We start from the raw sequence: 26,726 nt of genomic DNA, 5'->3' as shown, positions 1-26,726 counted from the left end.
TCAATAGCAGGCACTAAGAAATAGTGCATGTTGTGCCATTGATCACTGCTTTCCCAGGCTGAGATTTTAAAGTATTGAGGAGACGATTTGACTACGTGTACTTACTTTTGGAATTTAAATGTTTCTGTAAATTAGATGCAGATGAGAGAGCACTGTGATTTTTACATGGTTCAGTCATTACATAGGAAAATCAGTTCATAAAACAAAATTTGATTTCTTTGTATATAATATTCAAAATCATGATATCAGTTGGAAGGATAACTCAATCTATAACTACAGTGAGTTCACATTAAAGAAAATAGGACTGTATAAAATACTTGTTTTATTTTTGCTCTTTACCAAATAGAAATCTGTATTGTAAACAACAGTAAAGTCCATGTTTTCTAAGATGAATTGTTTTTATATATTCAGAGGAATATTTCATTAATGATTAATATTACACCCACTTGTTTTCCAAAACAAGATAAGTGAAGGTTAAGAGAACGATAATTATGACTCAGTTGTACTTTTAGTAATTATGATAAACTCAGAAAGACATGGGATATAGAATTCTAGGTTCATTATAATTTTAGTTATGAAAATTTACACACACTGAAAGACTAGAGAAAATAATTCAAAACTGATAGTAACAGATTTTCTACTAAGCTTCTTGGCAGCCAAGGCATAAAGGAAAAAAGGGGAACCGTAGTTTTCATAGATTAATATGTTGGTCAGGAGAAAATTCACTTTTTTTCTTGCCACTAAATTATGTAGGTGAAGTTACCATGTGGTTTCTGGCGCTAAATTATATAGCTGAAGTTACCATGTGTTTCAATTATATAGGTGAAATTTGTATGTTGAATGGGTAACAGTGTATTTAACCACAGTTTTAAAGAAAGAATAATCATTTTGGACCTTATAAACAACCATAAATATAGTGAAGTTTGGCGATTAATTATAATGTGTTGAAGGCCTTTCTATTGTTGTAGGTGTTAATATAGGCCAGGTGTAAATGCTTCCTGGGGTCCTTGCTTCTAACAGAATAGAACCTAGGCAGCTAATGTCATCTTCAGACCACCTCTGTCAAATCTGAGCTTTTTCAGAGGTGCCTGGTAGGAACTGGAAAGCAGTTTGTCAGTATTTTAATAGAAGTGGAAGTATAGAATTTTATGGCCATTGGCAAGAGAATAAAATAGGTATTTCTTAGTCACATGTAAACTCTTTTTAGCATACAACATAATCTCCTTTGTAAGTTGTTTTGTAGTTGGATTTTTCAGACTGCTTCTTCTTTTTTTTTTTTTTTTAGTTTCAGAGATAGTGGAATCCCAAGTGATTTAAGTTATGAATGAAGTCAAAGAAGGGAAAATATTATACTTCTCAAGTTTGCTTTGTAGGTAATAGAAGCCAAGATTTAATGTCAAGCTTCTGTAAATTGCTGGAGTAAATTGGGCACTTTATGAGTGAATAAGTTGAATTTTTATTGTTGTATTGATCTTCATGTATAAAGAGGAATACTGAGTAAATAGATTGATTCATTTAAAATAGCTCTTCTGGAGTTCTTTGTTATAGATGCATTATAATCCTTTGAAATAAAATTTATAATAGTTTTTCCTTTTGCCTGACAGTAATGTAACTTTAACCTGAAGAAATTATTCATATCTGCTTATTATTTTCTACTCTATCAAAATAGGAAGTGTCTGTTTTCTGCTTCTTCGAGGCTCTTATTGGAGGCTAGGCAGCCTCACAGCACAAGAGAATAAGACCTGAGCCAGGCCATTTGCTCACTTTGCACCTGAGCAAGTTATTGAAGTTTTCCCAGGCTCCATTCTCTCCCTGTAAATGGCAGTAACACCCACCTCACAGGGATGCCGTCCAGATGGAGGGTAAAACAAGGATATACCGGTATCATGTTGTCATGATGGCCTGTAAAGTGTGGAATGCAGCAACCGTTCTGTGTTCCCAGCCCCCGGCACTTGGTGTCAGGACTTCCCACAGGGAATTCAGAGGCAGCCTTGAATCTTGGGAATGTTTTCATTGAATACATGTTGCCATTTGACATCAAAAGTGCAGACTGACAACATTTTACCAGCCAAGTTCAAAGAAGTAGATTTTCCCCAAAGCTTTGTATAGGCTAGGTCTCCTTCTGTAATAAATACCTTTTGCACTTGATCTCTCTCTGATATTTTAACAACCCACATTGTGGGGCGCGGCTACAGTGTTTGGACAGGTTCAAGCCTCGGACTAATGAGAGGGCACAGTCCTCTCGTGACCACGTGCAAGTCCCAGCTTGGAGGGCAGAGCCCTCCCAGCACAGTTATAGCCAACAGCTGTAGTTGTGAGCTTGAACCTGTGGTCCGAACACGTGGCCCCACGTGCCTGAGTGATAGAGGCTGCAAGTAAACAAAGCTTGATCAGGTGCATGTAATTGAGTAGGATCGAAACCCACGAGAATGTTGTAAACATCTTGACCACGCCCTTACTTTGCCTCGTGGCATCGGCTGTAAAATAAAGACACGGCTTGTAGTCCATGGCGCTGTCTCTCAGGGAGCAGCGTCCCACCGAGGCCCAGCTTTCATTCTCTTGTCTGTCTTTTCTAAGCCTTTCACCACCGCCACTCAGGTTTACCCTTGGCCGTGCTGGCGCGGCACACCACATGCATAGCAAACACACTAATTTCAAGAAAGCCTGAGGAGGAGATGTGATTCTTTTTCCCAGGAGTCCTGTCTGGGCTCTTCTGTTAGACTTCTGGCATTTTGTGACCCGCAATACCTCACCTTAGGCTCACAGAGTTCCATCTGGGGCCCGTGATGTGCCAGTTCTCAGTTGAACAATTTACAGCTATATGTGTCCTTTGCCTTAACCCTAAATTGCATAATCCCGAGCAGACAGGAAAGGAGGCCCTGGTTTCTACACACCAGGCACCAGGTCACGAAGAAGTGAATGCCTCATGGCTGCCTTGTATGTAGCAAGGAAATGAGTGTATAGTAGAGCATATACCCATAATAATTACCTTGGCCAGGAAGACAAAGGAGCAGGAGGCGGGTGGGAAGAAGCCATGGCTGGGCATGTTTTTCTCTTCTCGGCAAGAGCAACTCCCCTTCACTCTGTTTTAATATCCTTCTACTTTGCCCCTATGTCTCCTTTGTGAAGAAGTCGGTCATCTTCCTTACCTCCAAGTGTCCATGAAGTATTAGTTAAATCTGGTATGGGAAATGAACCGCCCTTCATGTCTCTGAAAGAGATGGAGCAGGTGTGACCCTTGGGTGGCATGGTGCCTTTGAGTACACCTTTCAAATGTTTCCTAAGATCAGCCTGACATGGGAGAAAAGTTATTTTTCCTCTACACCTCTGAGTTCTGAGCTGAGGCACCTGTAATAAAAGACAGATAAACAAGAGAAAAATAGTTTATTAACATGTTTACCTCTTATACACACGGGAAATACCCAGGAACTAAATGAGTAACTCAAAAAGATAGATTTAGAATTTAGGCTTAAATTACATCTTAATAGGAAAAAGAAGGGGACAGAATAATTTTTAGGAAACATGGGTGATCGGTGGGAGGCAGTGTGTGACGAAGTTTGTATGGGTGTGGTGTGGACTTCTAGTCTCTTCTTGTGATGAGCCAGTCCTCTCTGGTTGAAGAAACTCCGGAGGCAGGGTTAGGACAATTGAGTCCTTTGTGGAGCACCTGTCTCTTGGCAGATGAGGGGAGTTCAGAGAAAGCCTGCGCCTGCATTTGCTGTTTTTCAGGTGCCTTTGGCTTAAAATGATCAATACACCAAGTGGGGTGGCATGTTCTGCTGCCCTTTGCACTAAGTAGTCCAACATTCACAATTGGCATATATGAAGGTCCTCTTGAAATGAAGCATTTCTAATTTCAGCTCAATTCCTTAGGTATATGTAGAAAAATGTATAAGATCCGTAAGTTTTATAATAAAAATTATATTCTACTTCTCCTTCCCCCTGAACAAAACAGATCTCTGCAGTCACAGGCATTCCCTAGTTGCAGGCTTCCCCACAGTGGCAGCATCGATAGTAACCATAGACTCCTGCTTTTTCCTGTCCAGTGAAATTTATAGGATGGCTTTCCTTTAGGCCTTTGCATAAATTAGAACTATCTACATGCTCTGGTTGAAAATAAGATCCCAATTGTCTAAATTATGTCAGGGTAGCTCCTAGCTAACATAAGAATATATTACATGCTTTAACATGATACCCAAATTAAGTCAGTGATAAGAACTTTCCTGTAAGGCTTTTTAAAAGATCATTATCCATTTCCATGTCACATGAAGTTCCAGTTAGTCGCACAGTATTTTAAATCATAGTTCACTTTTGTACATTTTGGGGGGATGGTTCCCTGACGCCTCACCCACTCTAGTTCATTTTCTATTCTAATCTTGCTTCACCTCTTTGATAACTTTCGGCTAAGGCTGTGATATCTGAGGGGAAGGGAGGGCAGTAAAACAACTTAGATCATCCCTCTCCCCTTCCTCCGGAGCTCTGTGGACAAAGGCAGGATCACATTTACTAGTAGATGCCGGTGGCACCCAAAGGTTGTTTCCTGGAGGTCCTCAGACCAGGAGAGGTTGGAAGACCAGTTAGGAGAGGAGGGGGTGACATGGGCCCCGGGTGCCCACTGCTCGTCCCTGGGCCAGCTGCCTTCACACCCAGTGCCTCCGTTAGCCTTCGTGTTAACATGAAGAGTCTTCATCCCACAACTGCTGGCACCAATGAAGTGGTGGCGCTGGAATGCAAACCCCTATCTCTGTGCTAAAACGCATGCTCTGTTCTGATTAGAGGGGGAAACATGTCGATAATCTCGTCCTTATCAGATAGTTCAAAAACCAGAGTTTGGGCAAGTCACTCGCAGAAAATAGGGTAAAGATTGTTTTCTGTCCTGGAATTAACGGATATCTGTATGTAATGGAGAGCGAAGCATGTGCACGTTGTGGGTGTATGTGCCGTTTATTTTCTGGAGGAGAGCATCGTGCCCTGTCTGTGCAATGAGAATAGTATGTCTCTGCTCTGTGATTGTTCTGTGGGTTCCGTGCAGCCACCTCGGCAGGTTTGCGGCTGTGCCAGGGCAGAGTGCGTGCTCCATAACAAGCCGCTCTACCAGGTGTGGTGACTCTTGTTATTTTCGGGGGTTTGTTTTCATGTGCCCTCGTGTCACCCGCAGACATAGATACCCGTATTCTCTGACATCAGGGAGTGTGTTTTCATGTATCCGTCCACGGGCATGGAATCATACTTACGCTGATGTTTCAACTTCTTAGATTGCAGAAGAGGCAGCACCAGTAAACAAGGCTTCCCCCAAACAGGAAAGTAGACGTCCCCCCCAACTAACTACATTGCTTTGTGATCGAATGCAGAATGACTTGTTCGTGGGTGTAATGACTTGTGTATTTTAAATAGAGCGTTTGAAATTCACACAGTATAGGCACTTTTGAAATTGGGAACAGTTTTGTTTTCTAGGACTAGTTTATTAATTTTTAGATATTAAAGCATATGACAGTATATATTTTACTTCGATTTGGAAAGAGGTTCTTTGTCGTTTAAATGCGAATTTACCTTGTTATTTTATTTTTAGGGAATATCTTGGTAAACAGCTCCAATCGGAGCAACCTCAGACTACTGCTGCCCGAAGCTGAACCAGCCTCCCATGTCACCTGTGATGCGGAACACCTGGAGTGCGAATTTCAGTAGTTAAATAATTTTTCATTTTATGTGTAATTTTCTTCTGTTGTGTAGCTGTTTCCACTGCTGATTTCTAGTAAAAGTGTTTGCCCATCAATCTGTATAAAAGTAAATGCTTTCTGTACCTAAGGAAAAGATTACTGTTACATATATTGCTTGTATTTCTATATTTATTATTCTCTGGAAATGAATATAGTTATTAAAGGATTCTCACTCCAAATAGGTTTTCTCTTTACTCTTTCTTACTTAGACTTTAATAAGCTGTGGATCACTGATAGCTCCAAACAGGTTGCCCAGAGCCAGTCACAGACAGCATCTGACATTGGCCTGCACCAGAATCCTTGTGAAGAGCCCAGAACCAATACAACCAGTGGCCAGTTCCAGACAGAAAGAGAGCAGGATTCAGAAAGCTTCGCAGGCAGCTTATCCACAGGGAGATGTTGGCAACTTATCCACAGGGAGATGTTGGCAACTTATCCACAGGGAGATGTTGGCAGGTACCAAAACCTGTTGAGGGAAATTCAGCTTCCTGTGATCAGCACTGGCATAATAGCTTGCACGCCTGTTGGGTGTTGAGCCTCACTGGCAGCCAGCCTGAGGGTTGATCCCGTGCACAAAAGGGCCAATAGCAATCAAGACTCAATTACAACAGGAGGGCCCACAAAACATGCACAAGGGGCATCCTTAGAGTACCCAGCTCGGTGATCAAGGAGACTGCACCACTGGGTCCACAGGTCACCTACTACATAAGGCTCCTCCTACCAAGGCGGAGTCATAGCAGATCTTCCTGATACCTAGAAACAAACACAAAGAGGCAACCAGAATGGGGAGACAAATAAAAGCCCTGGAATGGATGGCTTTACAGGTGAATTTTCACCAAACATGCAGAAAAGAAATAATGCCTATCCTTGAACTATTCCCAAAAACTCAAGAGGAGGGAAGACTTCCAAGCTCATTTTCTAGGCCAGCGTGATCCTAATTCCAAAACCAGATAAAGAGAAAATTGTAGGCCACGATCCCTGTTGAACACAGATGCAAATCCTCAACAAAATATCAGCAAACTGAATCCAGCAATACATTAAAAAGATTATACACCATCATCAAGTGGGATTTTTTCTGGGATGCAAGGTTGTTAAAATATCTGCAATTCAATAAATGTGACACACCATATAAACAAAATGTAAGATAAAAAATCACATGATCATGTTAATAGATGCAGAAAAAGCATTTGATAAAATCTAGTACCTATTTATGATAACTCTCAGCAAAGTTGGAATAGAGAGAATGTACCTCCCATAATAAAGGTCATATATGACAAATCCACAGCCAACATCCTCAATGGACAAAAACTACAAGTGTTCCTCTTAAGATCAGGGACAAATCAAGCTCGTCTGCCTTCACCACTCTTATTCAACATAGTACTGGAAGTCTAGTCACAACAATCAGACAAGAAGGAGAAATAAAAGGCATCCAAATTGGAAAGGAAGAAGTAAAACTATCATTTTTGCAGATATGATATTGTATATAGAAAACTCTAAAGATTACATAAAAATATTACTAGAACTGATAAATGAATTCAGTAAAGTAACAGGATACAAAATAAATATCTAGAAATCAGTTGCATTTTTATATACCAATAATGAACTATCAGGCAAAAAAACAAACAAACAAACCCAATCCCATTCACAATTGCTTCAAAAGAATAAAATACCTAGGAAAAAAATTATAAGACATAAAGAAATTGAATAAGATACAAATAACGAAGCATATACTGTTCATGGATATGATGAATTAACATAATTAAAATGTCCATACTACCCAAAGCAATCTATAGATTCAATGTAATTCCTATTGAGAAACCAATGGCATATTTCATAGAACTAGAACAAATATTCCAAAAATTTATATGGAACCACAAAAGACCCCGAGTAGTACAGCAATCTTGAGAAAGAACAAAGTTGGAGGAATCATGCTACCTAATATCAAACTATATGACAAGACCATAGTAATCAAAACAGCGTGGTACTGGCATAAAAACAGACATATAGATCAATGGAATAGAATGGAGAGCCCAGAAATAAACCCATGCCTTTGTAATCAATATTTGACAAAGGAGGCAAAAACATACAGTGGGGTAAAGACAGTCTATTCAACAGATGGTGTTGGGAAAACTGGACAGATACATGCAAAAAAAAAAAAAAAAATGACACTAGACCTACCTTCTTACACCCAATAAAAGAATAAACTCAAATGGATCAAAAACTTAAGTGTTAGACTAGAAAATAAAAATCATAGAGGAAAACATAGACAAATCTTGGACATTTCTGGTAGCAATATTTTTTCTGATGTATCTCTTCAGGCAAGGGAAACAAAAGAAAAAAAATGGGACTACATCAAAATAAAATGGTTTTGCATAACAAAGGAAACCAAAATGAAGAGATAGCCCACTGAATGGGAGAACATATTCGCTGATACAACTATTAAGGGGTTAATATCCAAAATTTAGAAAAACTTACGAAACAACACCAAAACCCCCAAACAATCCAATTAATAAAGGGGCCAAGGACCTGAAAGACACTTCTCCAAAGAGGACATACCGATGGACATATTTAAAGATGCTAAGCGTCACTAATCATCAGAGAAATGCAAATTAAAACCACAATGACATATCATCTCACACCTATCAGAATGTCTATTAATAAATCAACAGACAACAAGTGTTGGCGAGGATGTGCAGAAAAAGGAACCCTACCTAGTACACTGCTGGTGGGACTGCAGATTGAAGTCACTGTGGAAAACAGTACGGAGTTACCTCAAAAACTTAAAAATGGAACTGCCCTATGACCCAGCAATTCCACTTCTTGGAATTTATTCAAAGAAACGTAAAACACTAATTTGAAAGAATATGTACACCTCTATGTTCATTACAGCATTATTTACAATAGCCAAGATTTGGAAGCAGCCCAAGTGTCCATCAATAGATGAATGAATAGAACAGCCATAGTACATTTACACGATGGAATACTACTCCACTAGAAAAGAAAAAATAAAATTAAGAATAGAGTTGCCATATGACCCAGCAATCCCTCTCCTGGTTATCTACCCGAGTAACTCAAAAACATGTATTCGCAAAGATATATGCACCCCTGTGAACATTGCAGCACTATTCACAGTGGCCAAGACCGGCCCTTCCCAAGTGCTGGCCGGCTTGTGCGGAGGCTGTCTCCCTTCTGGTCAACCTGCGCAACCCTTTGAAGGAGCCGGACCCACTCCGGAAGATGTGCACACAGTGTCTTTTGTGTGGATTAATGCACCTTAGGTCGATGAGAAGATGCTGTGCTCCGGTTTGACTGGTGAAACATGGAGTAAACTTGGCTGGGGAAAACCAGATTTTTGTCGCTTGCAAATGCAAGGTTCAGGATGGTTTGGAAAGAGAATGAATTTTGCAGGGACACAGTAGAAAGAGTTCAAAACCCTTCCTTGCCACCAAGGGAGCTATATTCCCTGGTCAATCCATCTTTCTGTTTACACGTCCGTCTGTGCATCCCCATCTGAGTCATTGATTTGAGGTTTTTAAATCGTTACCGAGACCTAAGTGCTTCCGAGGCTTTGCAGTGGTTGTGGAGAGGACTGGCTGGCCCCCAGTCTCCTCAGGTTTAAGAGAAGGTGGAGATTTTGATTTAACTCCTGAATACAGAGCTTTATCCTTTCCCTCATCGGATACACCGTGGCAATGCTTCCAGCTCCCTCTACCCAGGTGCCCGCCCCATTCCCACGCAATGGAGGAGCCCTGGCCCCTAAGTGGGTACTTCACATGCCCATCATGCTGTCCCAAGTGACCAATTCCTATGGTAACTGCTCTCAGGGACCGTGGAGTTGTGATTCATTCAGACGCATGAATTAGTCTCTGCAGTGCAATAGACTCAGGTGTTGATTGATTCTGATACAATATTAGTCTTTATTTTGATACAGAAAAGTAGCACAAATGGCACCAAGGGCTCTCTTATGTCTCTATTCAAGTTCACGCTGGCTTGATTATGGATACTTGAAAATCCACTGTAATATTTGCTACTGGTACGTGAGTCTGACTCTCCCCACACACACAAAAATAAAAAATACTTTTTTAGGCTATTTTTTTTGCCAGTTTATTTTTCTAGGTGAGGTTTGAATTATTTCTTTAAGTTTCCATCAAGATTGTGATGTGATTTATTTTAATCTATACATTAATGTGAGAAGGCTCTTACAGTACTAATTTTTTTGATCTGAAAAATACAGTCTCTCTCCATTTAGTCAACATGTCTAAAGTTATTGTAGCTTCCACAAATTTTGTTTAAGTTTTTTTTTCTACCAGTTCTTTTACTTTAGTTGTTGTGAAAAGGATTTTCTCATTATACTTTCTAACCATGATTGCTAGTATATAGAGACATTATTTCTAAATATATATATATATATATATATATATATATATATATATATATAACTAATTGTCCTATGTCTAGTCACTTTACCATGTAGTTATTAACAATCTTTCAGTCTCATATATTTTCTGGGTATATAATCACATATCATACAAGTAATGACATTATTTCCTTCTTTCCAATAGCTGTGCAGGTCCTTTCTGTTCCATGTTAGTAATGGAGAGAGCTAGGTTAAATGTAAGCTCTGACTCATACTCTCAGTCAGATATTATGAAATTTTCTTAGGCTTCAGCTTGTTTATCTGTAAAATAGAAGTGATAGTACCTGCTTCATGGAGTTGTCAGAGTTAAAGGATAAGGTGCTTGAGTCTCTATATAATAAGCTCCTTATTACTTATAGTACTGGTCTGAACTTCCAGGACAGAGCTGCTTCATAGAGTATACTTTGTGGGTCTTAATCTTAAAGGTGATACCCCCAGTGTAATGATCTCATGCAAGATTCAGCTGTTGGTCTGAGATGATTACTGTGTTAAGGAGAAACACTTCTGTTCCTGGCTTACTCCAAACTTTCCCCTGCCAATGCCCTTGTGTGGCATCTATTGGGATATTCATTGAAGTTCATATTTGACCCATGGATGTGATCTTCTAAGGTCACCCTCAAATTAATCTATGGATTTCCCAAGGTTAAGATATCCTTGTAGTTCTGGAATAAATAAATCTCACTTAGTCATGGCATATTATTCTTTTAATATGTAAGTAAGTTCCATTCATATTTTTCAAATCCTTAATCTGTTATTTAGTTTAGTAGCAATTCTTCTCAGTTTGACCACCTGACACTAAAACTTTAGGTCCTCATCCAAAGGTTGATTAAAGTGTTGACCAGACCATGACCAGGGTTAGAACCTGGAAATGGAATGAAGGACCCCCAGATTCAATGAGAACCTCAGTTTTCATAGTTGCCTCTTCCATATTGTACAGGTCACTAACTGAAAGCCCAAGGTGAACAGGATTGGAACTTTTGGGCTGTTTGAACAATGTTGGCTGCAAGGTATTTATTGTTGGGTAATGAGGTTTAATCTTACATAGACCTTGCATGTATGGGTCCTTTAAGATGCTTTTGGCTCAAGCAATAGAAAAATTGACTCAAACTAGCTTAAAATCAAGGATTCAGTTCCATGTGAGAAGTCGAGGGAGAACCTGTCCCCAGGGGGCGCCCTCAGCTCTACTCTGTGCTGTGCATCTGCTCACCATGGACCTGCGTCCCCAGGCATCACAAAGGACTCCTTCATGTGTTGCTTTTTCTAGTAGACATCCTCTCACTTCTCATGGCCAAAAGCAGTGCACAGCCAATGGCGGGTTAACTGGGATGACCTTGCTCGCTTTATAACCACCATCCTGCCCCGGACAAAAGGAGAAGTGAGGAGGCAGATGGGGACACTGGGCTAGCACCCGTGTCTGCTGTGCCGTGATCGATTAAAGCAGGACTCCAGCTTGCGGGATGTCAGGAAGAGTGACCTACACAGAGCCCTTGGAAGATAGGAAGGAAGGCCTGGAATTGTAACTTACACTATTACAGTCTAAGGAACAAGTCACCAGAACAACCACTACTTAAAGTGAATGCTAATGCGTTCACCTGTCCTTCTCAAGCAGGCCATGCTGTCAGTAATTCAGACAAAATCATTACTTCATATTCCTATCTATAATCATCACTTTGTCCTATATTTATTCAGTATGCGCTGTACTTATCCTGGGTGAACAGGCCCACAGGATTTCAAGTCTGAGGCCAGGAGCAGTCAGCCTGATCCCTAGGGCTTTCCGAAAGGGACTCTCCGTCACGAGTTTCTCTATCAGGAAGGGTTGTCTGGGAACCAGTGGTTAAGAAAGTGAAGTGCTGGGAGTGTAAGAAGAATGACTGTAAAATGGAAGTTGATCTAGCCATGCCTAAAGCTTATCCTGAAAATGACTGCGGCCCTCCCCTGCCTGGCAGCCCTGGAGGCGATGCTGCTGGCCATGGCCTTCTGCCAACGTGCCCTGAGCAGTAAGAGCCCCAAGGACATAATGGGGACCGAGAGCGCCAGAGAGCCAGTTTCTTTGTTCGGAAAACAGGCAGCTCCAGAGAAGGACGCCATGGATACAGATTCCTGCAGAGCAGCTGGGTATCCCTGAGGCTGAGGCTTGGCATTTGGCAACCCTACTCTGAACTTTTGGTCTTTCACATGGTGCAGTTGTACTGAGGGAAATCTATTCCTGTGTGTTTTTTTTGTGAGGGGAGGGAAGAAACTCAGACATACATTTCAAGTTAGGTGAATATAATCCACAAACATCAAGATGTTTTACTGGATTAGGCTCTTAACATAATCCCTCCTCCTTACTGCCTTGAATACTATTCTCAGACGTTTGTCTTGTGCCACTGTGACAGCATGCCCAGGGGCATAGAGGTGGGGCAGGGGGTTTAAATAAAAAACAGCCCTTCAAAAAACATTCTCATAGAATGTACATGTTGGAGCCATATTTACATATAAAGATCTCCTTTTACTAAATGCCATTTTAATAAAAATCGTTTGGAGAGGAAGATGTCTGAGTGAATCCACATATTCAAATTATGCAGTTACTATGCAGTTTTTATTGGTGCATTGAAATTTTGAAAGTAAGAAATGTTTCCTAAACTCTGGCTAATGTTGTTTTTTTCCTGCCAAGTTGCTGCTAAATATAAATGACTATCAAGGAATGAATATTTATCATATGCTAAGCACCATGCTGAGCTCGAACAGAAAACAATCCAACCAGAGGCGAGAACTTACTTCCTAATACCCATGGACCTAAAATACGTTTATCTCTCAAAATACCAGGCACATACATAGTTTTTTTCCTAAACAAAATTTACTTCATTTTCCAAAATAAGATGTAGGAAGGAGGCCTTTCGTGAGCATCGGTTGAGAACAGGCTGTGTATCTTGCTTAGAGTTCAAGGGAGGTGTGAAAACTGGACTTGGAGAGCAGCTGGGGGGCGCCCAGCCCACACGGTCTGGGTGGGTCTGGGTGAGCCTGGGATTGCCCTGCTCTGGCCAGCAACCGTGAGTAAAGTGGGCATGGAGTTTGCCAACAGCTGATGCATGGGGGCCGTTTCTCCGCCCTGTACTCTGATATTTGAGGCCGGGTCCAGCATCAGCAGTGGCTTCCTGAGATGGGGCTCCAGCTTCCAAAACCTCCCACCTCACAGTGCCAGAGACCAAGTGGCAACTAAAGAAAGTGAGAAGGCACAATAGTTTCTTGTAAGAAAACCACACTCCCCTTTGGAGGCTAGTAGCTGAAATGATATGTGGAAAGTTAAGCATCTCCAAAAAGGCAATGGTGAGTGTAGAATAAAAACGGGCACAGACCAAACAGCTCTTCACAGTTGGGGGCACCCTTTTGATATCGGATGAAGTGGGGTGTGTGGGGCGCGGCTGCAGTGTTTGGACAGGTTCAAGCCTTGGACTGATGAGAGGGCACAGTCCTCTCATGGCCACGTGCAAGTCCCAGCTTGGAGGGCAGAGCCCTCCCAGCACAGTTATAGCCAACAGCTGTAGTTGTGAGCTTGAACCTGTGGTCCGAACACGTGGCCCCACGTGCCTGAGTGATAGAGGCTGCAAGTAAACAAAGCTGGATCAGGTGCATGTCATTGAGTAGGATCGAAACCCAGGAGAATGTTGTAAACATCTTGCCCACGCCCTTACTTTGCCTCATGGCATCGGCTACAAAATAAAGACACGGCTTGTAGTCCATGTCGCTGTCTCTCCATCAGAGAGGCAGCGTCCCACCGAGACCCAGCTTTCATTCTCTTGTCTGTCTTTTCTAAGCCTTTCACCACCCCCTCTCAGGTTTACCCTTGGCCGTGCTGGCGCGGCACAGTGAACCCTTTTATGACACTGTTGGGAGAGGACTCAGAGCAGGAGAAACAGGAATTGATGCACATGTAAAGCAGGAGGTGGCTAATAGGATTGGAAAGTAGAGTCAGCTGTGACAAGAAGTAGAGCAGGGACTTGGTTTGGAGACAGTGAGAGCAGTGGTGTGAAGGTGGGGACATGCAGAGGAGTAAAGCCCTCCCTCCCTTTCTTCATTTCGGTTCTTTATAAGATTGAGTGTAATTTCTGTTTGGATAATTTCTCACTGTTGTACATTAGATCATCTAGGAGGACTCACTGAGACAGTTTGGGGTGAAATAAATCTATCACCGATCAACAGCTATGAAAGAAAGCAGAAGGAGGCAGTTCGGGTAGAGAAAGAAAGTGAGCTATGGTGCAGCCCCCCATAGCCCTGCCTACCCACCGGGGAGTCTGAAGCAAGCATTGCCCCAAATGCCTTGCCCGGTCTGGCTGTGACGCTGTGTTTCTCTGCAGCTGAGCCAGGCCCTAACATAGCGAGCTGGATGCTGCCTGCTCACCACACTCCCTGACGCTGGACTGCGTGCTGTCCCTGAAGGAGAACCAGGCATTTCCTTGTGGGTCTGACACAGGCCACTCATACTCATTTTCTCGTGTGTGTATAGGGAGCAAAATCCTCCTGGATCTCTCTCGCTGAGGGGAAACTGAAAGAGGTATGGGGGACGGGGGACGCCCCTGCGGCTGCAGCTGGTCTTGGAGCACACTTGGTATTCATCGCCTCCCTCCTCCATTCCCCATCCCAGGTGCTCCTCACGCCCAGAGGCCACCTCTGCTGGCCTCCGTCACGCACTAGTTCTATGACCCAGACCCTCGTCCCTGGGTGACCCAGGTCTTCCTCAGGTTGGGAGTGCTCCTTCTGTCCATTTGCAGTCACAACCAGGCAAGAGACAGCGGAACATCTGTGAGAGAGCTTGGCTCCCTCCAGGCCCACGATCAGCTACTGTTCCCAGGAAACAGCATATATTTCCCAAAGCTGACCAAGTTCCCCTTTTCTGCCATTGAGGATGATGTGAGGTGAGGTTGGAATATCTGGAACATTCAAGGACAAGACAAGGCCCCTGGACCAGTCGGCGGCAGAAACCTCTGTTCCTGTCCAGCTCCGCTTTGAGAACTACAGCAGACTTGGGGAGGGGGTGCTCCTTGGAAGGACCTGGCTTCTCCCCAGTCAGGATCAGTTTGAGATTTACCTGATGCTCATGGGGTGGCGATGACATGCGCTGATAAAATCTCCTGCGGTTGCAGCGAGCAGTCTCTGTCTCGGTTTACGTCACTCCGTGCCCCCAGTGGGCTACAGAGTTGGAGGAATGTTGGGCTACATGGTGAGTGTTTTCAGTAGCCTTGGAAACCACCTTCCATTCCTGCCGCAGGACATGCCATGATTTATTCCACAAGAAGTACAGATAGTTGGTGTCACCTCAGGAAAGAAGCCGGTGCAGGGATGAAAAAAATGTAGCCAGACTTTACCATGTTTGAGTGTAGCTGTCAGTGGGGGCCGCAGAAAGGGCTGGCCAGGGTGGACCATCCAGTCCGGATGCTGTTGGCATAGAAAGTAACCGATAATGCTGGGGACTAAATCGGCCTCTTTTTTAAATAGTCACGGCATAGGGAATGAGTTGCCTTCTTCCTTCTACGGGCAGGAGGCCCGGCAGACATGAGATGGGTTAGTGAGATGCATCCAAAAAAGGACAATAATTTACATTGTGCTTCCTGGAGCAGGGCACCTTTTGGAGCTAAAAATTCCCATCAATAAAATGGTGTTCAGAATGTCTCACTGATAGCATTGTTATGAAGAGGAAACTAGATGATGAATTTGAGGAAAGGGCATATTACGGGCCTTTACACATAGTTGGTGCTCAATTGCTTACTTTGATAACCAGGAACAAGTTTTGGGATCATCTCCCTACAAGAGAGAGGCTTGCCAAGATTGGATGGCCCTCCACGACTCTCATGCACAATTCAGTTTAGAAGCAGATTTCAGAGCTATTACCTTGAAGCACTCACTGGTTTGTAATTATCAATCCTATACTTCTTCATGACCCAAATTTTCAAGCTGTGTGGTTGTTTTCCTCGTTACCTGCCAATATCTGCTTTTCAAATACCACTCAGCCATTACCGTTGCTACGTGAATTTAGGTGAATAAAACACAAGATGGATTCTTTAAAAAATTTCCATGCATGCAAACGGGTTTCCGGAGTTGAATATCACGGCCTTGTTTCGGTCGCTGATTGTGGGAGGATGTCGTGAAATGTCATTTCCACTAGCTGGTCTGCTTTTTTCTAGAACCCGGACAATAAGTGAAGCCTCTTGCTCTTCCTTTCGGGAAGAAGACAATGGAAATGACGCTGTACGCTTGCTCGCTTGCCTTTATGTGCACATCTGGGCAGACTGAAAGCAGACTGGAAAGCTACCCTTTCTTGCACTTTTCAAAGGTGCGCTGAAGGTAAACATCATCTTAGTTGTCAAGCCAATTCCACGCTAGAGGAAGGAAACGGTAGCAGCCCAGAAGGAGAACTGGGGCAAGCGGACAGAAACGCACGGTGTGGCTGAGTCGGGGCCCTGCTCCCTCCGGATTTGCACATGAAAAACAGAGGACAGAGGCCGGGCAGGGACATCAGGCTCTTGGCTGAATCCTTTGATTCCGGCTTGAGATTCTGAACGCTTGTACAGCCCCTTGTTCATCAGTTTCACAAATAAGTAAATAACTCATAAAGACACATTATTTATGCCGGTAAATAACACATAATTTCAGGCCAACCAGTAAGCACATTCTATTTTAGTAGTATTTCTAACATAAGCATCAAATAGAGCCCTTCCGACCCCTGCTTGGCAGTGTGGAGTGTTTATGGAGCACCTCTAGAAGCTTTACAGTCGTTTCATCTGCTCTTATATGCACTTGGATGCCCAGGCCAACAGGGGAGGGTTGGAGGTATGGGGTGGGGTGGGGGCATCCAACTCAGTTCTGCAGGCACTGCTGTAATCAAGAGATTAGGTAAAGTTGGGGGGTGTGGAGGAGAGGGCTGGGGAGACAGATCACAAAAGTGAGGGGATGTAGTCTAAATGGATCTTTAAAATAAAGGCCAAGGAGACATTTGGAGAATTCAGCTTTTGAAGACAAGAGACCGAGATCAGGAAGGAGAGACAGAACACCTGGGGTCAGGCATTGCCTGTGGGGTTCGCTATGGGCTCCCAGCAGGGAGGTGGGTGAGTGGGATAGCTGTGCTCAAAAGGCCAGGATGGGAGCCAGGGGTCTCTCCCCAGTCACAGCAGCTGGAAGGCAAAAAGTTATATATGCTTATGACCAGGGTGTTTCTGTCCAGCTGATGGGGCTCACCAGAAATGCTCTACTTGCTTTGTGTGGTGGTCTCCTCACCCAGGGACCTCTCAGGAGCATTCCTGGGCATCAGTGAGGCATTGTAATACCCAGCGACTGGTGGCCCTGCAGCTGGCTAGCATTTGCATTTGTACCGACACCACTGTATCAACCCCAAGGATGCTGCAAGATTAAACTGTTCCCCCACTCTCACCCCCATGGTGCACCGTCACACATTTTATTCTTTGCCAAAGAGGTGTGTTAAAAGCCTGGGCAGCACAGGCAGTGGGTCTGGGCATAGGTCCTGGCTCTGCCACTTACTAGCTCTGTGACCTTGGGCAAGTGACTCAACCTCTCCGTGCTGCTACTTTTGCTTCTGTAAAATGTTGATAGTGAGAGTACCAAACTCAATGCTGTTTATAAGGAACACATACAATAATATTTATAGGAACTTAGAATGGAGCTGTGTAAGTGTTAAATAAACCCCACCCATCAATGGCTGATGGTCCTGCCAGTTTTTGGATTCTTTGAAGTATACATCATCAATAACAGCTGACACCTCCAGCATGCGTGACCAGTAAGAGTCCCAGGTTGAAGATCGGAGTTCAACCAGGACATAAAGCTGTGTTCTTTTTCATACAGTCCCAAATCCGGGGCTGCATTCCCATCAGCCATTTTATTCTGTCCCTGCTTCCAAGCCCGGCTGCCTCTAACCCATTTTGAAGCGGTAATTTGTCTCCACAATCTTGGGGAATGATCCTCCGCTTCCTCCCGCTATAATTTATTCTAATCACATTGGCTTGTTTGGGTTCTCTGCTGCTAAGCAACACTTGCTGAACTCTTTCTCTTTGTTCTTGTTTCTATCCAGTGCAGTACAAGAAGCTCCTTTTGAACCAAGCACGGCACAGCTCACAAAAGCAGGCAACAAAAGAGAACGAGAGAATGTGGAGGTGAGTGAGAGGGTCCCAACCCCACACTTTGGGAAACCCTAAACATAATATAATAAATGTGCCAGAGACACTTCCTCAAGCCCCACCTAGCAGGATATGCTAAATACACAGGAGGGTTTAATACCATGAGGTCTTCATTTGGCTGCCCATTGGCAACACCTATCCAGGCGGCACGCAGCTGAGAGAGGAGGGGCAGGAAGGCAGTTCTGGGCGAGGAGGCTCGGCAGGTGCTCAGACATGCAAGCTCAGCCCATGGCCAGCTGCACCGTCACGGTGGCGATGCTGAGCACAGCCTTAGCCTCGCACCCCATCTTCTCTGCGCATGTCCTCTCCTGTCCCGGGCCTTGCGTGAGCAGGAGGGATGGGACAGGGCAGGCACCTGGCCCTGGAATTTGTGTGGTAGAAATGTGATGTAAAGGTTATTTCATGAGTTTGTAGGAAAGCTTTGAGACCAGGCACTGTTATGGCCTCAACTCAAACGCTGCAAGGGGGTCATTTTACTTCTGGTTCTGTCTCAACTCTGAGCCAGCCACCGGAGGAGCTACGCTCACTGCACAGCTCTCCAACCAGCAGGTGAGCTGAGTGCTGCCCCTCCTTCCAGAGCACCAATGGGGCTGCTTTCCTGGAGGAAAGACACTGCTCTGAGGTCATACTTGTTCTAATATTTTTTTCTCTAAAGCACTTAGAAAGTCAGTGCCAGGAGCCACCCAAGGGCACTCACTCACAATGTTTTTGCTAACGGGTCCGATGGGTTTGCATCTTCCCTGGGACTAACCTTGTTTCCAGAGCATCACCTGGCCTATCTCACTTGTCTGTAAAACAAGAAGACGGAAGGGTTCCAGGCCTGGGCAGCCAGGCAGAAGGCACTAGCGTTTTCTGCCTTCCTAATGATGCAGTAAACAGCGCTAGGAACCAACACAGCACCTTCACCTGCATGGGGTCTGGCATCTCTCTTTGTTTTTTAATCGTAAACATTTTTATTTATATCCATCAGTATTGACCACATCAAAAATTTAACAGTGAATGCTTTAAATCATTGAAAAATAACTAGAACACACATATATACATGGTACCATGAATAACATTTTAATGAAAATAACTTTTCCAAAATAAAAACAATAGTGAGAAGAGTGTCACTGTTTTACATTTTTACAAATCTCTTGAATGCTTTTCTGAATAGAAGGCAGCTGGATTCTCATATCAACTTCTGCATTTAGTCAGTTGCAATTTATTGTTTCAGTTGAAATATGTGAAGAAAATCCAGCTTCACACAGATATGGAGTTGGAATAGGCAGAAACATCTTAATGAACTTTTTTGAGAATTGTGGATATTTTTCGATACTATACCAAAACTAGATAAGAGGTCATTTCTCAAAGATTAGTTACAATGTGGAATCCAAAATACTTCAATGACAGATACCTCTCCCAAGAAGACATACAAACAGCCAACAGATATATGAAAAGATGTTCAACCTCACTAGCAATTAGGGAAATGCAAATCAAACCTACAATGAGATACCACCTTACACCTGTAAGAATGGCTATTATCAATAAGACAAGTGATCTAGTGTTGGAGAGGTGGTGGAGAAAAGGGAACCCTCATTCACTGTTGGTGAGAATGTGGACCGGTACAGCCACTATGGAAAACAGTCTGGAGATTCCTCAAAAATTAAGAATAGAGCTACCATATGACTCAGCAATTCCTCTCCTGGGTATGTACCTGAAAAACTAAAAAACATGTATTCACAAAGATATATGCACCCCTATGTTCATTGCAGAACTATTCACAGTGGCCAAGACGTGGCAACAACCAAGGTGTCCTTTGATAGAGGATTGGATAAATAAGATGTGGTACACATTCACAACGGAATACTACTCAGCCATAAGAAAAGATGAAGTACTGTGATTTGTGACAACATGGATGGACCTTGAGACTATTATGCTACGTGAATAAGTCAGGCAGGAAAACTAAGAACAGATAGGGGTCTGTCATATGATGTCGCTCATGTGTGGGATATAAAATTGAAACTTATGGACACAAACAGCAGTGTGGTGGTTTCCAGAGGGAAGGGGTTGGGGCGTATAGAGGGCCTAATATATGGTGATGGAAGATGGTTTGACTTTAGGTGGAGGCACACAGTGCAATATACAGATCTTGTAACATAGAAATCTACACCTAACACCTACATGATCCTATTAATCAATGTCATTAATCAATGACAAGAAATTTAATAAACACACAAAACCTTAAAAAAAAAAGAGGAATTGTAGGTTTAGAAACCTCAAAATACACTCACAAAATTAACCTGAAAGGTGATATCCAGCTCTAAGGTTTTTTCAGTGTCTAAAGAATCATGTCAAAGCTAACCCTCTTATACAAGAAACCTGTGTAGAGTGAAGACCTCTTTTCACCACTGATAGCTTATAGCTGATACAGTCCTAGAGAGATCTCTCAGCAAGTGAGTAGGAGCCAAAGTTTAATCATTATCTGTGCTGTGCCTGATCAATGCATAGGTCTGAGCAGGTCAGGAGGTGGCTAATGGAAGTCACCTAGATGCTCCTGAGACCATGTGGTCTGGGAGTCCCTCTTCCTCTGTCTCAACTCTTGACTGCCACATTGAGCAAGAAGGATATTGATTTGGAGGAACAGGACTCAGTGATCTGAGGGAGCTCAATATGGAGGATTTTATTTTATCTTCAGAAGCAGTAGTAAATCGTCTATCGGGGTTACTGATAATTATCAGATGAAACTTTTAAAAACATAGGTCAAAATAACCCTTTGCATCAATATTTCTACTCTCCCTCTCAGTCCACTGTCCTCTTATCCTAAGCAAGAACTTGGACCAAGGGGTCCTGACCATATTTGCCTTAAACAAGTCAGACATGGAGCCAGAGACTAGGAGAGCAGACTCGGAGACAATGTGGAAAAATGGTGGTTGTCTTCTTACATTTCAATCTGAGATCACTCATCCCCCAATACCTTGTCATGTCCTCACTTCAAAGACCTTTCCAAATGAGGCTTTATCACTTTTCTAAAAGCCATATAGAGTGTTTCAAGAGATTGCACAATAACAATGCCATGAATATTTACTTAGGTGTTCATGTTGCCTCTGAAAAGGCAAAGTTTTTGTTTTTAATTGTTTCATTTTTCTCCTTTGTTTTTTATGATTATTTTTGGTGCTTTCACACTCACAGCCTCTCAGTTTTAAAGAATATTGAGTGAACTGCCCATTACTTAAATTATCCTCTCCAAGGCAAAGCCCTGTGTCTGAGTTATTCTGGGTTGAGGTTGGGAGATAAAGTAATTCAATTTCTTTTTTTGCATACAGTTTCTTGACATGTTAATAAAACAATCCTGAATGACTAATAATCTTTTCAAGTTATAATGTATATATGTCATAGCGGTAGTCATTAGTGCCAAGTGAAAATGAGGGCTAAATGAAGATTTTAGCCATAATTCCATTGTTGAGTTCCTCAGGGGTATACATTATACTTTAATAAAGCAATAACTTGGGAGAATTTCATGATTTCAATAAATTTTGGTGTAGTATTATTGCTTTAGAGAAAATTTAGTTCTAAGAATCTTATTTCCCATTCACACATCTGAAAATATGTTTAGACTTATTACTTTTATTCTCAAATTTGGTTATCAACTTTTAATTATTAACCCTTATTAGCCTTATTCCTAAAACCATGTGCTTTATACTAGTACATACCTCGGTGCCTCTGTCCTTGAATTCTCCTGTCCTTAGGAGTCAACTTTCCCTTACTATCTAAGCAAAATAATCGGTCCCTGATCTTACATGACTACAGCAAGTTTGGTCCCTTCCCAGAGTGTCTTTGAATGTCCCGGGTTGTGGTTAGGGTTTTTCCTGGTTGTTACTTGTTCTTTCTTCAAGTGAGTTCTAGTTGTTTGCCTTCCAGTTTTGGCCACCCATGATGTCACTATATCTGTGAATCTCTTCATTTAATCTCTGTCCCAAATACTGAACCAGTTCCATCCCCTTAGTCCAAAACAGAGCGAGTGAGCACAGGCTGGTGTGGAGACTGGGAGGTACCACAACAGAATTGTAACCCAGAACAGGAGACAGTTTACACCTCTCCAGCCTCATGATTACTGCCTGCACCCTTAGAATCCTCCCCTTCTGATGCTTTCCCCCCCTCAAATGCCTCCTCAGGGGTAGTAAGGATGGGTGGTGTGCCTTCTACTCATGTCTGTCCTCCCCACAAAACACCAGGACCCCAAACTCCCTGTTTATGGTCTGTCAGTGGAAACCCTAAATCTCTTACCTCATAATCATCCTTATAGCTAGACAGTCCATGGTAACTTAAAAAAATTTTTTTAACCCTAATAAAATGAACATTGTTAGAAGTGTCTGCAGTTAGATTACTTTACCAAAGTTCAAGACCAACTTATACCTGGATGAGCAAAATTGCTCATAAAAATGGCTCTTCCCAGGACAAAATGAAGTCCCCCCCTGGATAAATTTCAGCTTCTAGCCTGGATGCAAAAATAACTGGAGTTTTACAAATAGCCCATGTTGGAAGTTATCCATCTATTGATTGATAGATCAATCTACCAACCTACCTACTTACCTACCTACCTGCCTACCTCCCTATCTATCCATATAATGGAGGCATATCTATATACATATGTAGTAAGGATATACCTATAGTGGTAGAAATCTTTGATTGCAGTGGTCAATATCCACTATTGGAGTTGTGGAGTGTACCTTTTGCACATACCGAGGAGTGTTGCATAAACTATAGATGACTTAGGATAAAAACTTACATAGTTAACAGTGAAGTAAACTTGGATAATAGTGATATATTTTGAATAAATAAAAGGTTTTATTTGTCTCACATAATGTTCAGAGGTGGGCAGTTTAAAGCAGTGAGAGAACTCAACATCCCCCCTACCCCCTGTTTCCATCATCCCTAGTGTGTTGCCACGTGGCAAGATTACTGGAAATCCCTAGCCCATACTCAAGGAGCGGGAACTAAAACTGGAAAAGGAGGAAGGAAGGAGGTGGTACCAGTGGAGTTCTTATTCTTGAGCCAGTTTTAATAGTTTTGATTTTATTTCTATATCAGTTACCTATTGCTCTGTGACAAATCACCCGAAAACAAAGTGGTTGTAAACAACCACATACCATTGCTAATGAGTCTTTGGGTCAGCTTAGAAATTCTGCTTATCTGAGCCAGGCTTGGCTGATCTCATCTGGGCTTACTCAGCTGGTAAGTAGGTAGGGATGATGACCAATCTCAAATGGTCCAGTGGATGGTCACGGGATGATCTGGGATGACCCCACTTCATGTCTGGCATTGGCAGTCTGTCACCTGGGTCAATGGGAGATGTGTCCCATCATCTAGCAGGCTAGCCCAGGCTCGTTCACTGGGTGGCTGGGCCGGGTTCCAAGAGAGAGTGAAAACATGTGAGGGTTCTTGAGGGGTAGGCTCAGAACTAGCACAGTTTCACTCCTATTGCCCCAAAGTTATGAGGTCAGCTCAGATTCAAGGTGGAGAAATATAGTCCATCATTTTTGTTGTTGTTTTGATTTTTTTATTGAGGTATCATTGACATATGACATTATATTAGTTTTGGATATAAGATAGTAATGATTTAATAATTACATTTAATGAAACAAACAAACAGGATATGAACCAGAAAGCTAACTATTGATATTTACTAGATACACATGAAGTTAAAAGAGGTAGTATAGTGTGGTGATAAGACAATAGACTGTATTTAAATCTAGGCTGTATCATTGATTATCTTTGCAAGCTTGGAAAATAGACTCAGATTCTCTGAGCTTCAGATCCTTCATTAGAAATGATGTTGATGATGATGATGATAATGATGATGATGATGATGACGGTGATATCTGCCCCATATTTGTTGGGAAGCTTATATGAGATAAAACCCACAGCACAGTGCCTGGTATATAACTCATATCATAATACATCTGGACACATGTTAATCCCACATTTCAGAACATATGATCCTTGACTTGCTTCAGAAATACATTTCAGTTGATAGTCATGAGCTTCCTTATATCACCAATTGAAGACCTTTTCAAGTTTCACTACAGTTTTCATCTTTCATGGACTAGGCAGGTTTTTCTTTGGCTTGAGAACCTCTTGAGCCAGTTTCAATAATTCTGTCCTATTGTCTTTATAAAGCATGTGGTGACTTTAGTGGAGAAATGTAAGCCATGGATCAATGTCAATTTGATTTTATTTGTTTACCTACAACCTCCACTTTCTGGCTCTTTAATATGAATCATCTTATTAATAAACCTCATCTTTTCCATCAACAACCTAAAAGTTTGGAGGCTATTTTAGAAGGAAACTAAATCTCCCTTGACAAGAGTTGCTAAATCTGGTGATTTGCAAAGAACAATGAGTCAATATTGAGGTGTACTTATCAACCAGGTACATGCACCCCACCAGCTGAGTGAATCCTGCAACCCCCTGGCAATTTAAAACCATGCTTTAAGAAAGATGAAATTCTCCATTTTTGGATACTCAAGAAACTTTGTTAATATTATAGTGGAAAACCTTGCAAAGAAAAAGACTTAGTTTTGTTTGTTTTTTTGCATATAAAATGTATATAAGAATAAAAGTAGTATGATTTGCTATTTTTTTTCTGGATGCTTAGCACATTCTTCTCAGGATCTTTAGGAAGAATACATACATATGTATACATGTACACACACACACACACACAGAGAGAGAGAGAGAGAGAGAGAGAGAGAGAGGTTGAAAATAGTATTATTATTTTAAGGAATTAGTTCACATGATTGTGGGGATTGGCAAGTTCAAAATCCACAGGCTAGCTAGAGATTCAGGTAAGAGCTGATCTTATAGTCTTGAGTCCAAAGGCTATAAACTTTGGCAAATTTTCTATATGCAGTCTCAAGACAGATATTCATCTTTCTCTTCCTTGGAGACCTTATTTTTTCTCTTAAGACCTTCAATGATTGCATGAGGTGAACCTACATTATGGAGGGTAACTGCTTTTCTCATAAAATACCTTCAGAGCAACAACTATATTGGTGTTTGACCAAACAAACGGGCCGTGTAGCCTAGCCAAATTGACATATAAAGTTAACCATCACCATGACCTAGACTTTTTCTATCACAAGCACTTGGGCTAGTCTTTGGCTCAGGATATGGCGTCCAAAAGAATCAGGGGTCACAGGGATTTCTTCCTAGTAAGGGCAGCAGCATGGGAAGTGTCCACATCCAAGGATAGTAGTGTGTGTGTTGGCGGGGGGTTTCCAGTAGAGAGGGTCAAGGGCCTGGTGTTGGAGATGGCAGCTGAGAAGACAGTGGCGGTGGCGGGGGGGGGGCGGGGGGGTATTCACAGGGATAGTTTGTGGCATAATTCTGGTCTATTTCCTTGGGCGTGTAAACTTACACACCCATTGGTTCTCCAGCCCCCAAGAGATACTTTGAGCAACTCAATATCATTTACTAAATTTCTCTGAATTAGTCAAATTTTATTTCTATAATTTCCGACTGATTCGGGAGGTCATAGAAATTGAGCCTGAAAATTGTTTGTGATATTTTGAATTTGCTTCTACGGGTGTCTGGTGAATTGGATAAGAGAGTCATTTTAGGGGGGGTGGAGAGAACTCAGAGATATAAATGTGAGCTGATGGAAATGCAACTGAGGGAGCCATGTTGAGGGGATGAAAGAGGTCATAGGGAAACAGCCCAGGCCACTGGGAGTGATTTATGATAGACATGCAAAGGCAGAAGTCTGGTCTCCAATTAGCCTAACACATAAGAATTATATATCCTCTTTTTTAAAAACATATATTTATTGTTGAAAGTATTATAGATGACCCCCTTTTTTCCCATTGACCCTCCCATCCCCCAACCCCTCCCAGCCTTCACCACACTTTGTCTGTGTCCATGGGCTATCCATATACGCATATAAGTTCCCCAGTTAATCTCTCCCCACCTACCCCCGGTACACCTTCCTTCTGAGATTCGTCAGTCTGTTCCGCGCTTCTGTGTATTTGGATCTATAGATCCAGAAGCATGGAACAGACTCTTGCCCTCCTCTTGATTTCGGACAGACTACCTTCTACATTAGCGTAAATTTTGCACCCATTTCAACAGAAAGAGTGAAAGGATATTCCAGCATATAGAAGTTCATATGGCACTGGCTTCTGCACAAAGCAGATGTGATTTCTGGCTGAAAAATCTAGAGAAAGAGGACTCCCTTAAAATAGGTTAGCCATATTTTCAATGCCCCTGAAGCATACAATATAATTATTTCTTCCTGCAGATATATATATATATATATATATATATATATATATATATATATATATATATATTTGCTCTGGGAACAATAGTTCTTTAACTACTTACCTTCAAATACTCATGTGACTCTGATACAAAAACTATGAGTTTTTCCATCTTTTGTGAGTTTAT

The 26,726-nt window shown here is 42.2% G+C and overlaps 1 protein-coding gene across 8 annotated transcripts in view; it reads left to right on the top strand.

Annotated features, from left to right (window-relative positions):
* Positions 1-5,896, top strand: part of ATP6V1H (ATPase H+ transporting V1 subunit H) — a 78,436-nt gene extending 72,540 nt beyond the window's left edge. For 7 of the 8 annotated variants that reach the window (XM_008143347.3, XM_054708438.1, XM_054708443.1 and 4 more), the window contains one exon: positions 5,570-5,896. In XM_008143347.3, coding sequence (XP_008141569.1) covers positions 5,570-5,630 — 61 coding nt within the window. In that variant the 3' untranslated portion in view covers positions 5,631-5,896. The remainder of the gene's footprint in view (positions 1-5,569) is intronic. The other variant, XR_003618165.2, reaches the window with a different exon arrangement.
* Positions 5,897-26,726: the final 20,830 nt, after the last annotated feature.

This window comes from Eptesicus fuscus, chromosome 19 (assembly GCF_027574615.1).
Source record: "Eptesicus fuscus isolate TK198812 chromosome 19, DD_ASM_mEF_20220401, whole genome shotgun sequence".
Lineage (NCBI taxonomy): Eukaryota > Metazoa > Chordata > Mammalia > Chiroptera > Vespertilionidae > Eptesicus > Eptesicus fuscus.
Note: the sequence above shows the minus strand (reverse complement) of the source record. Positions and strands in the feature narration are given on the sequence as shown.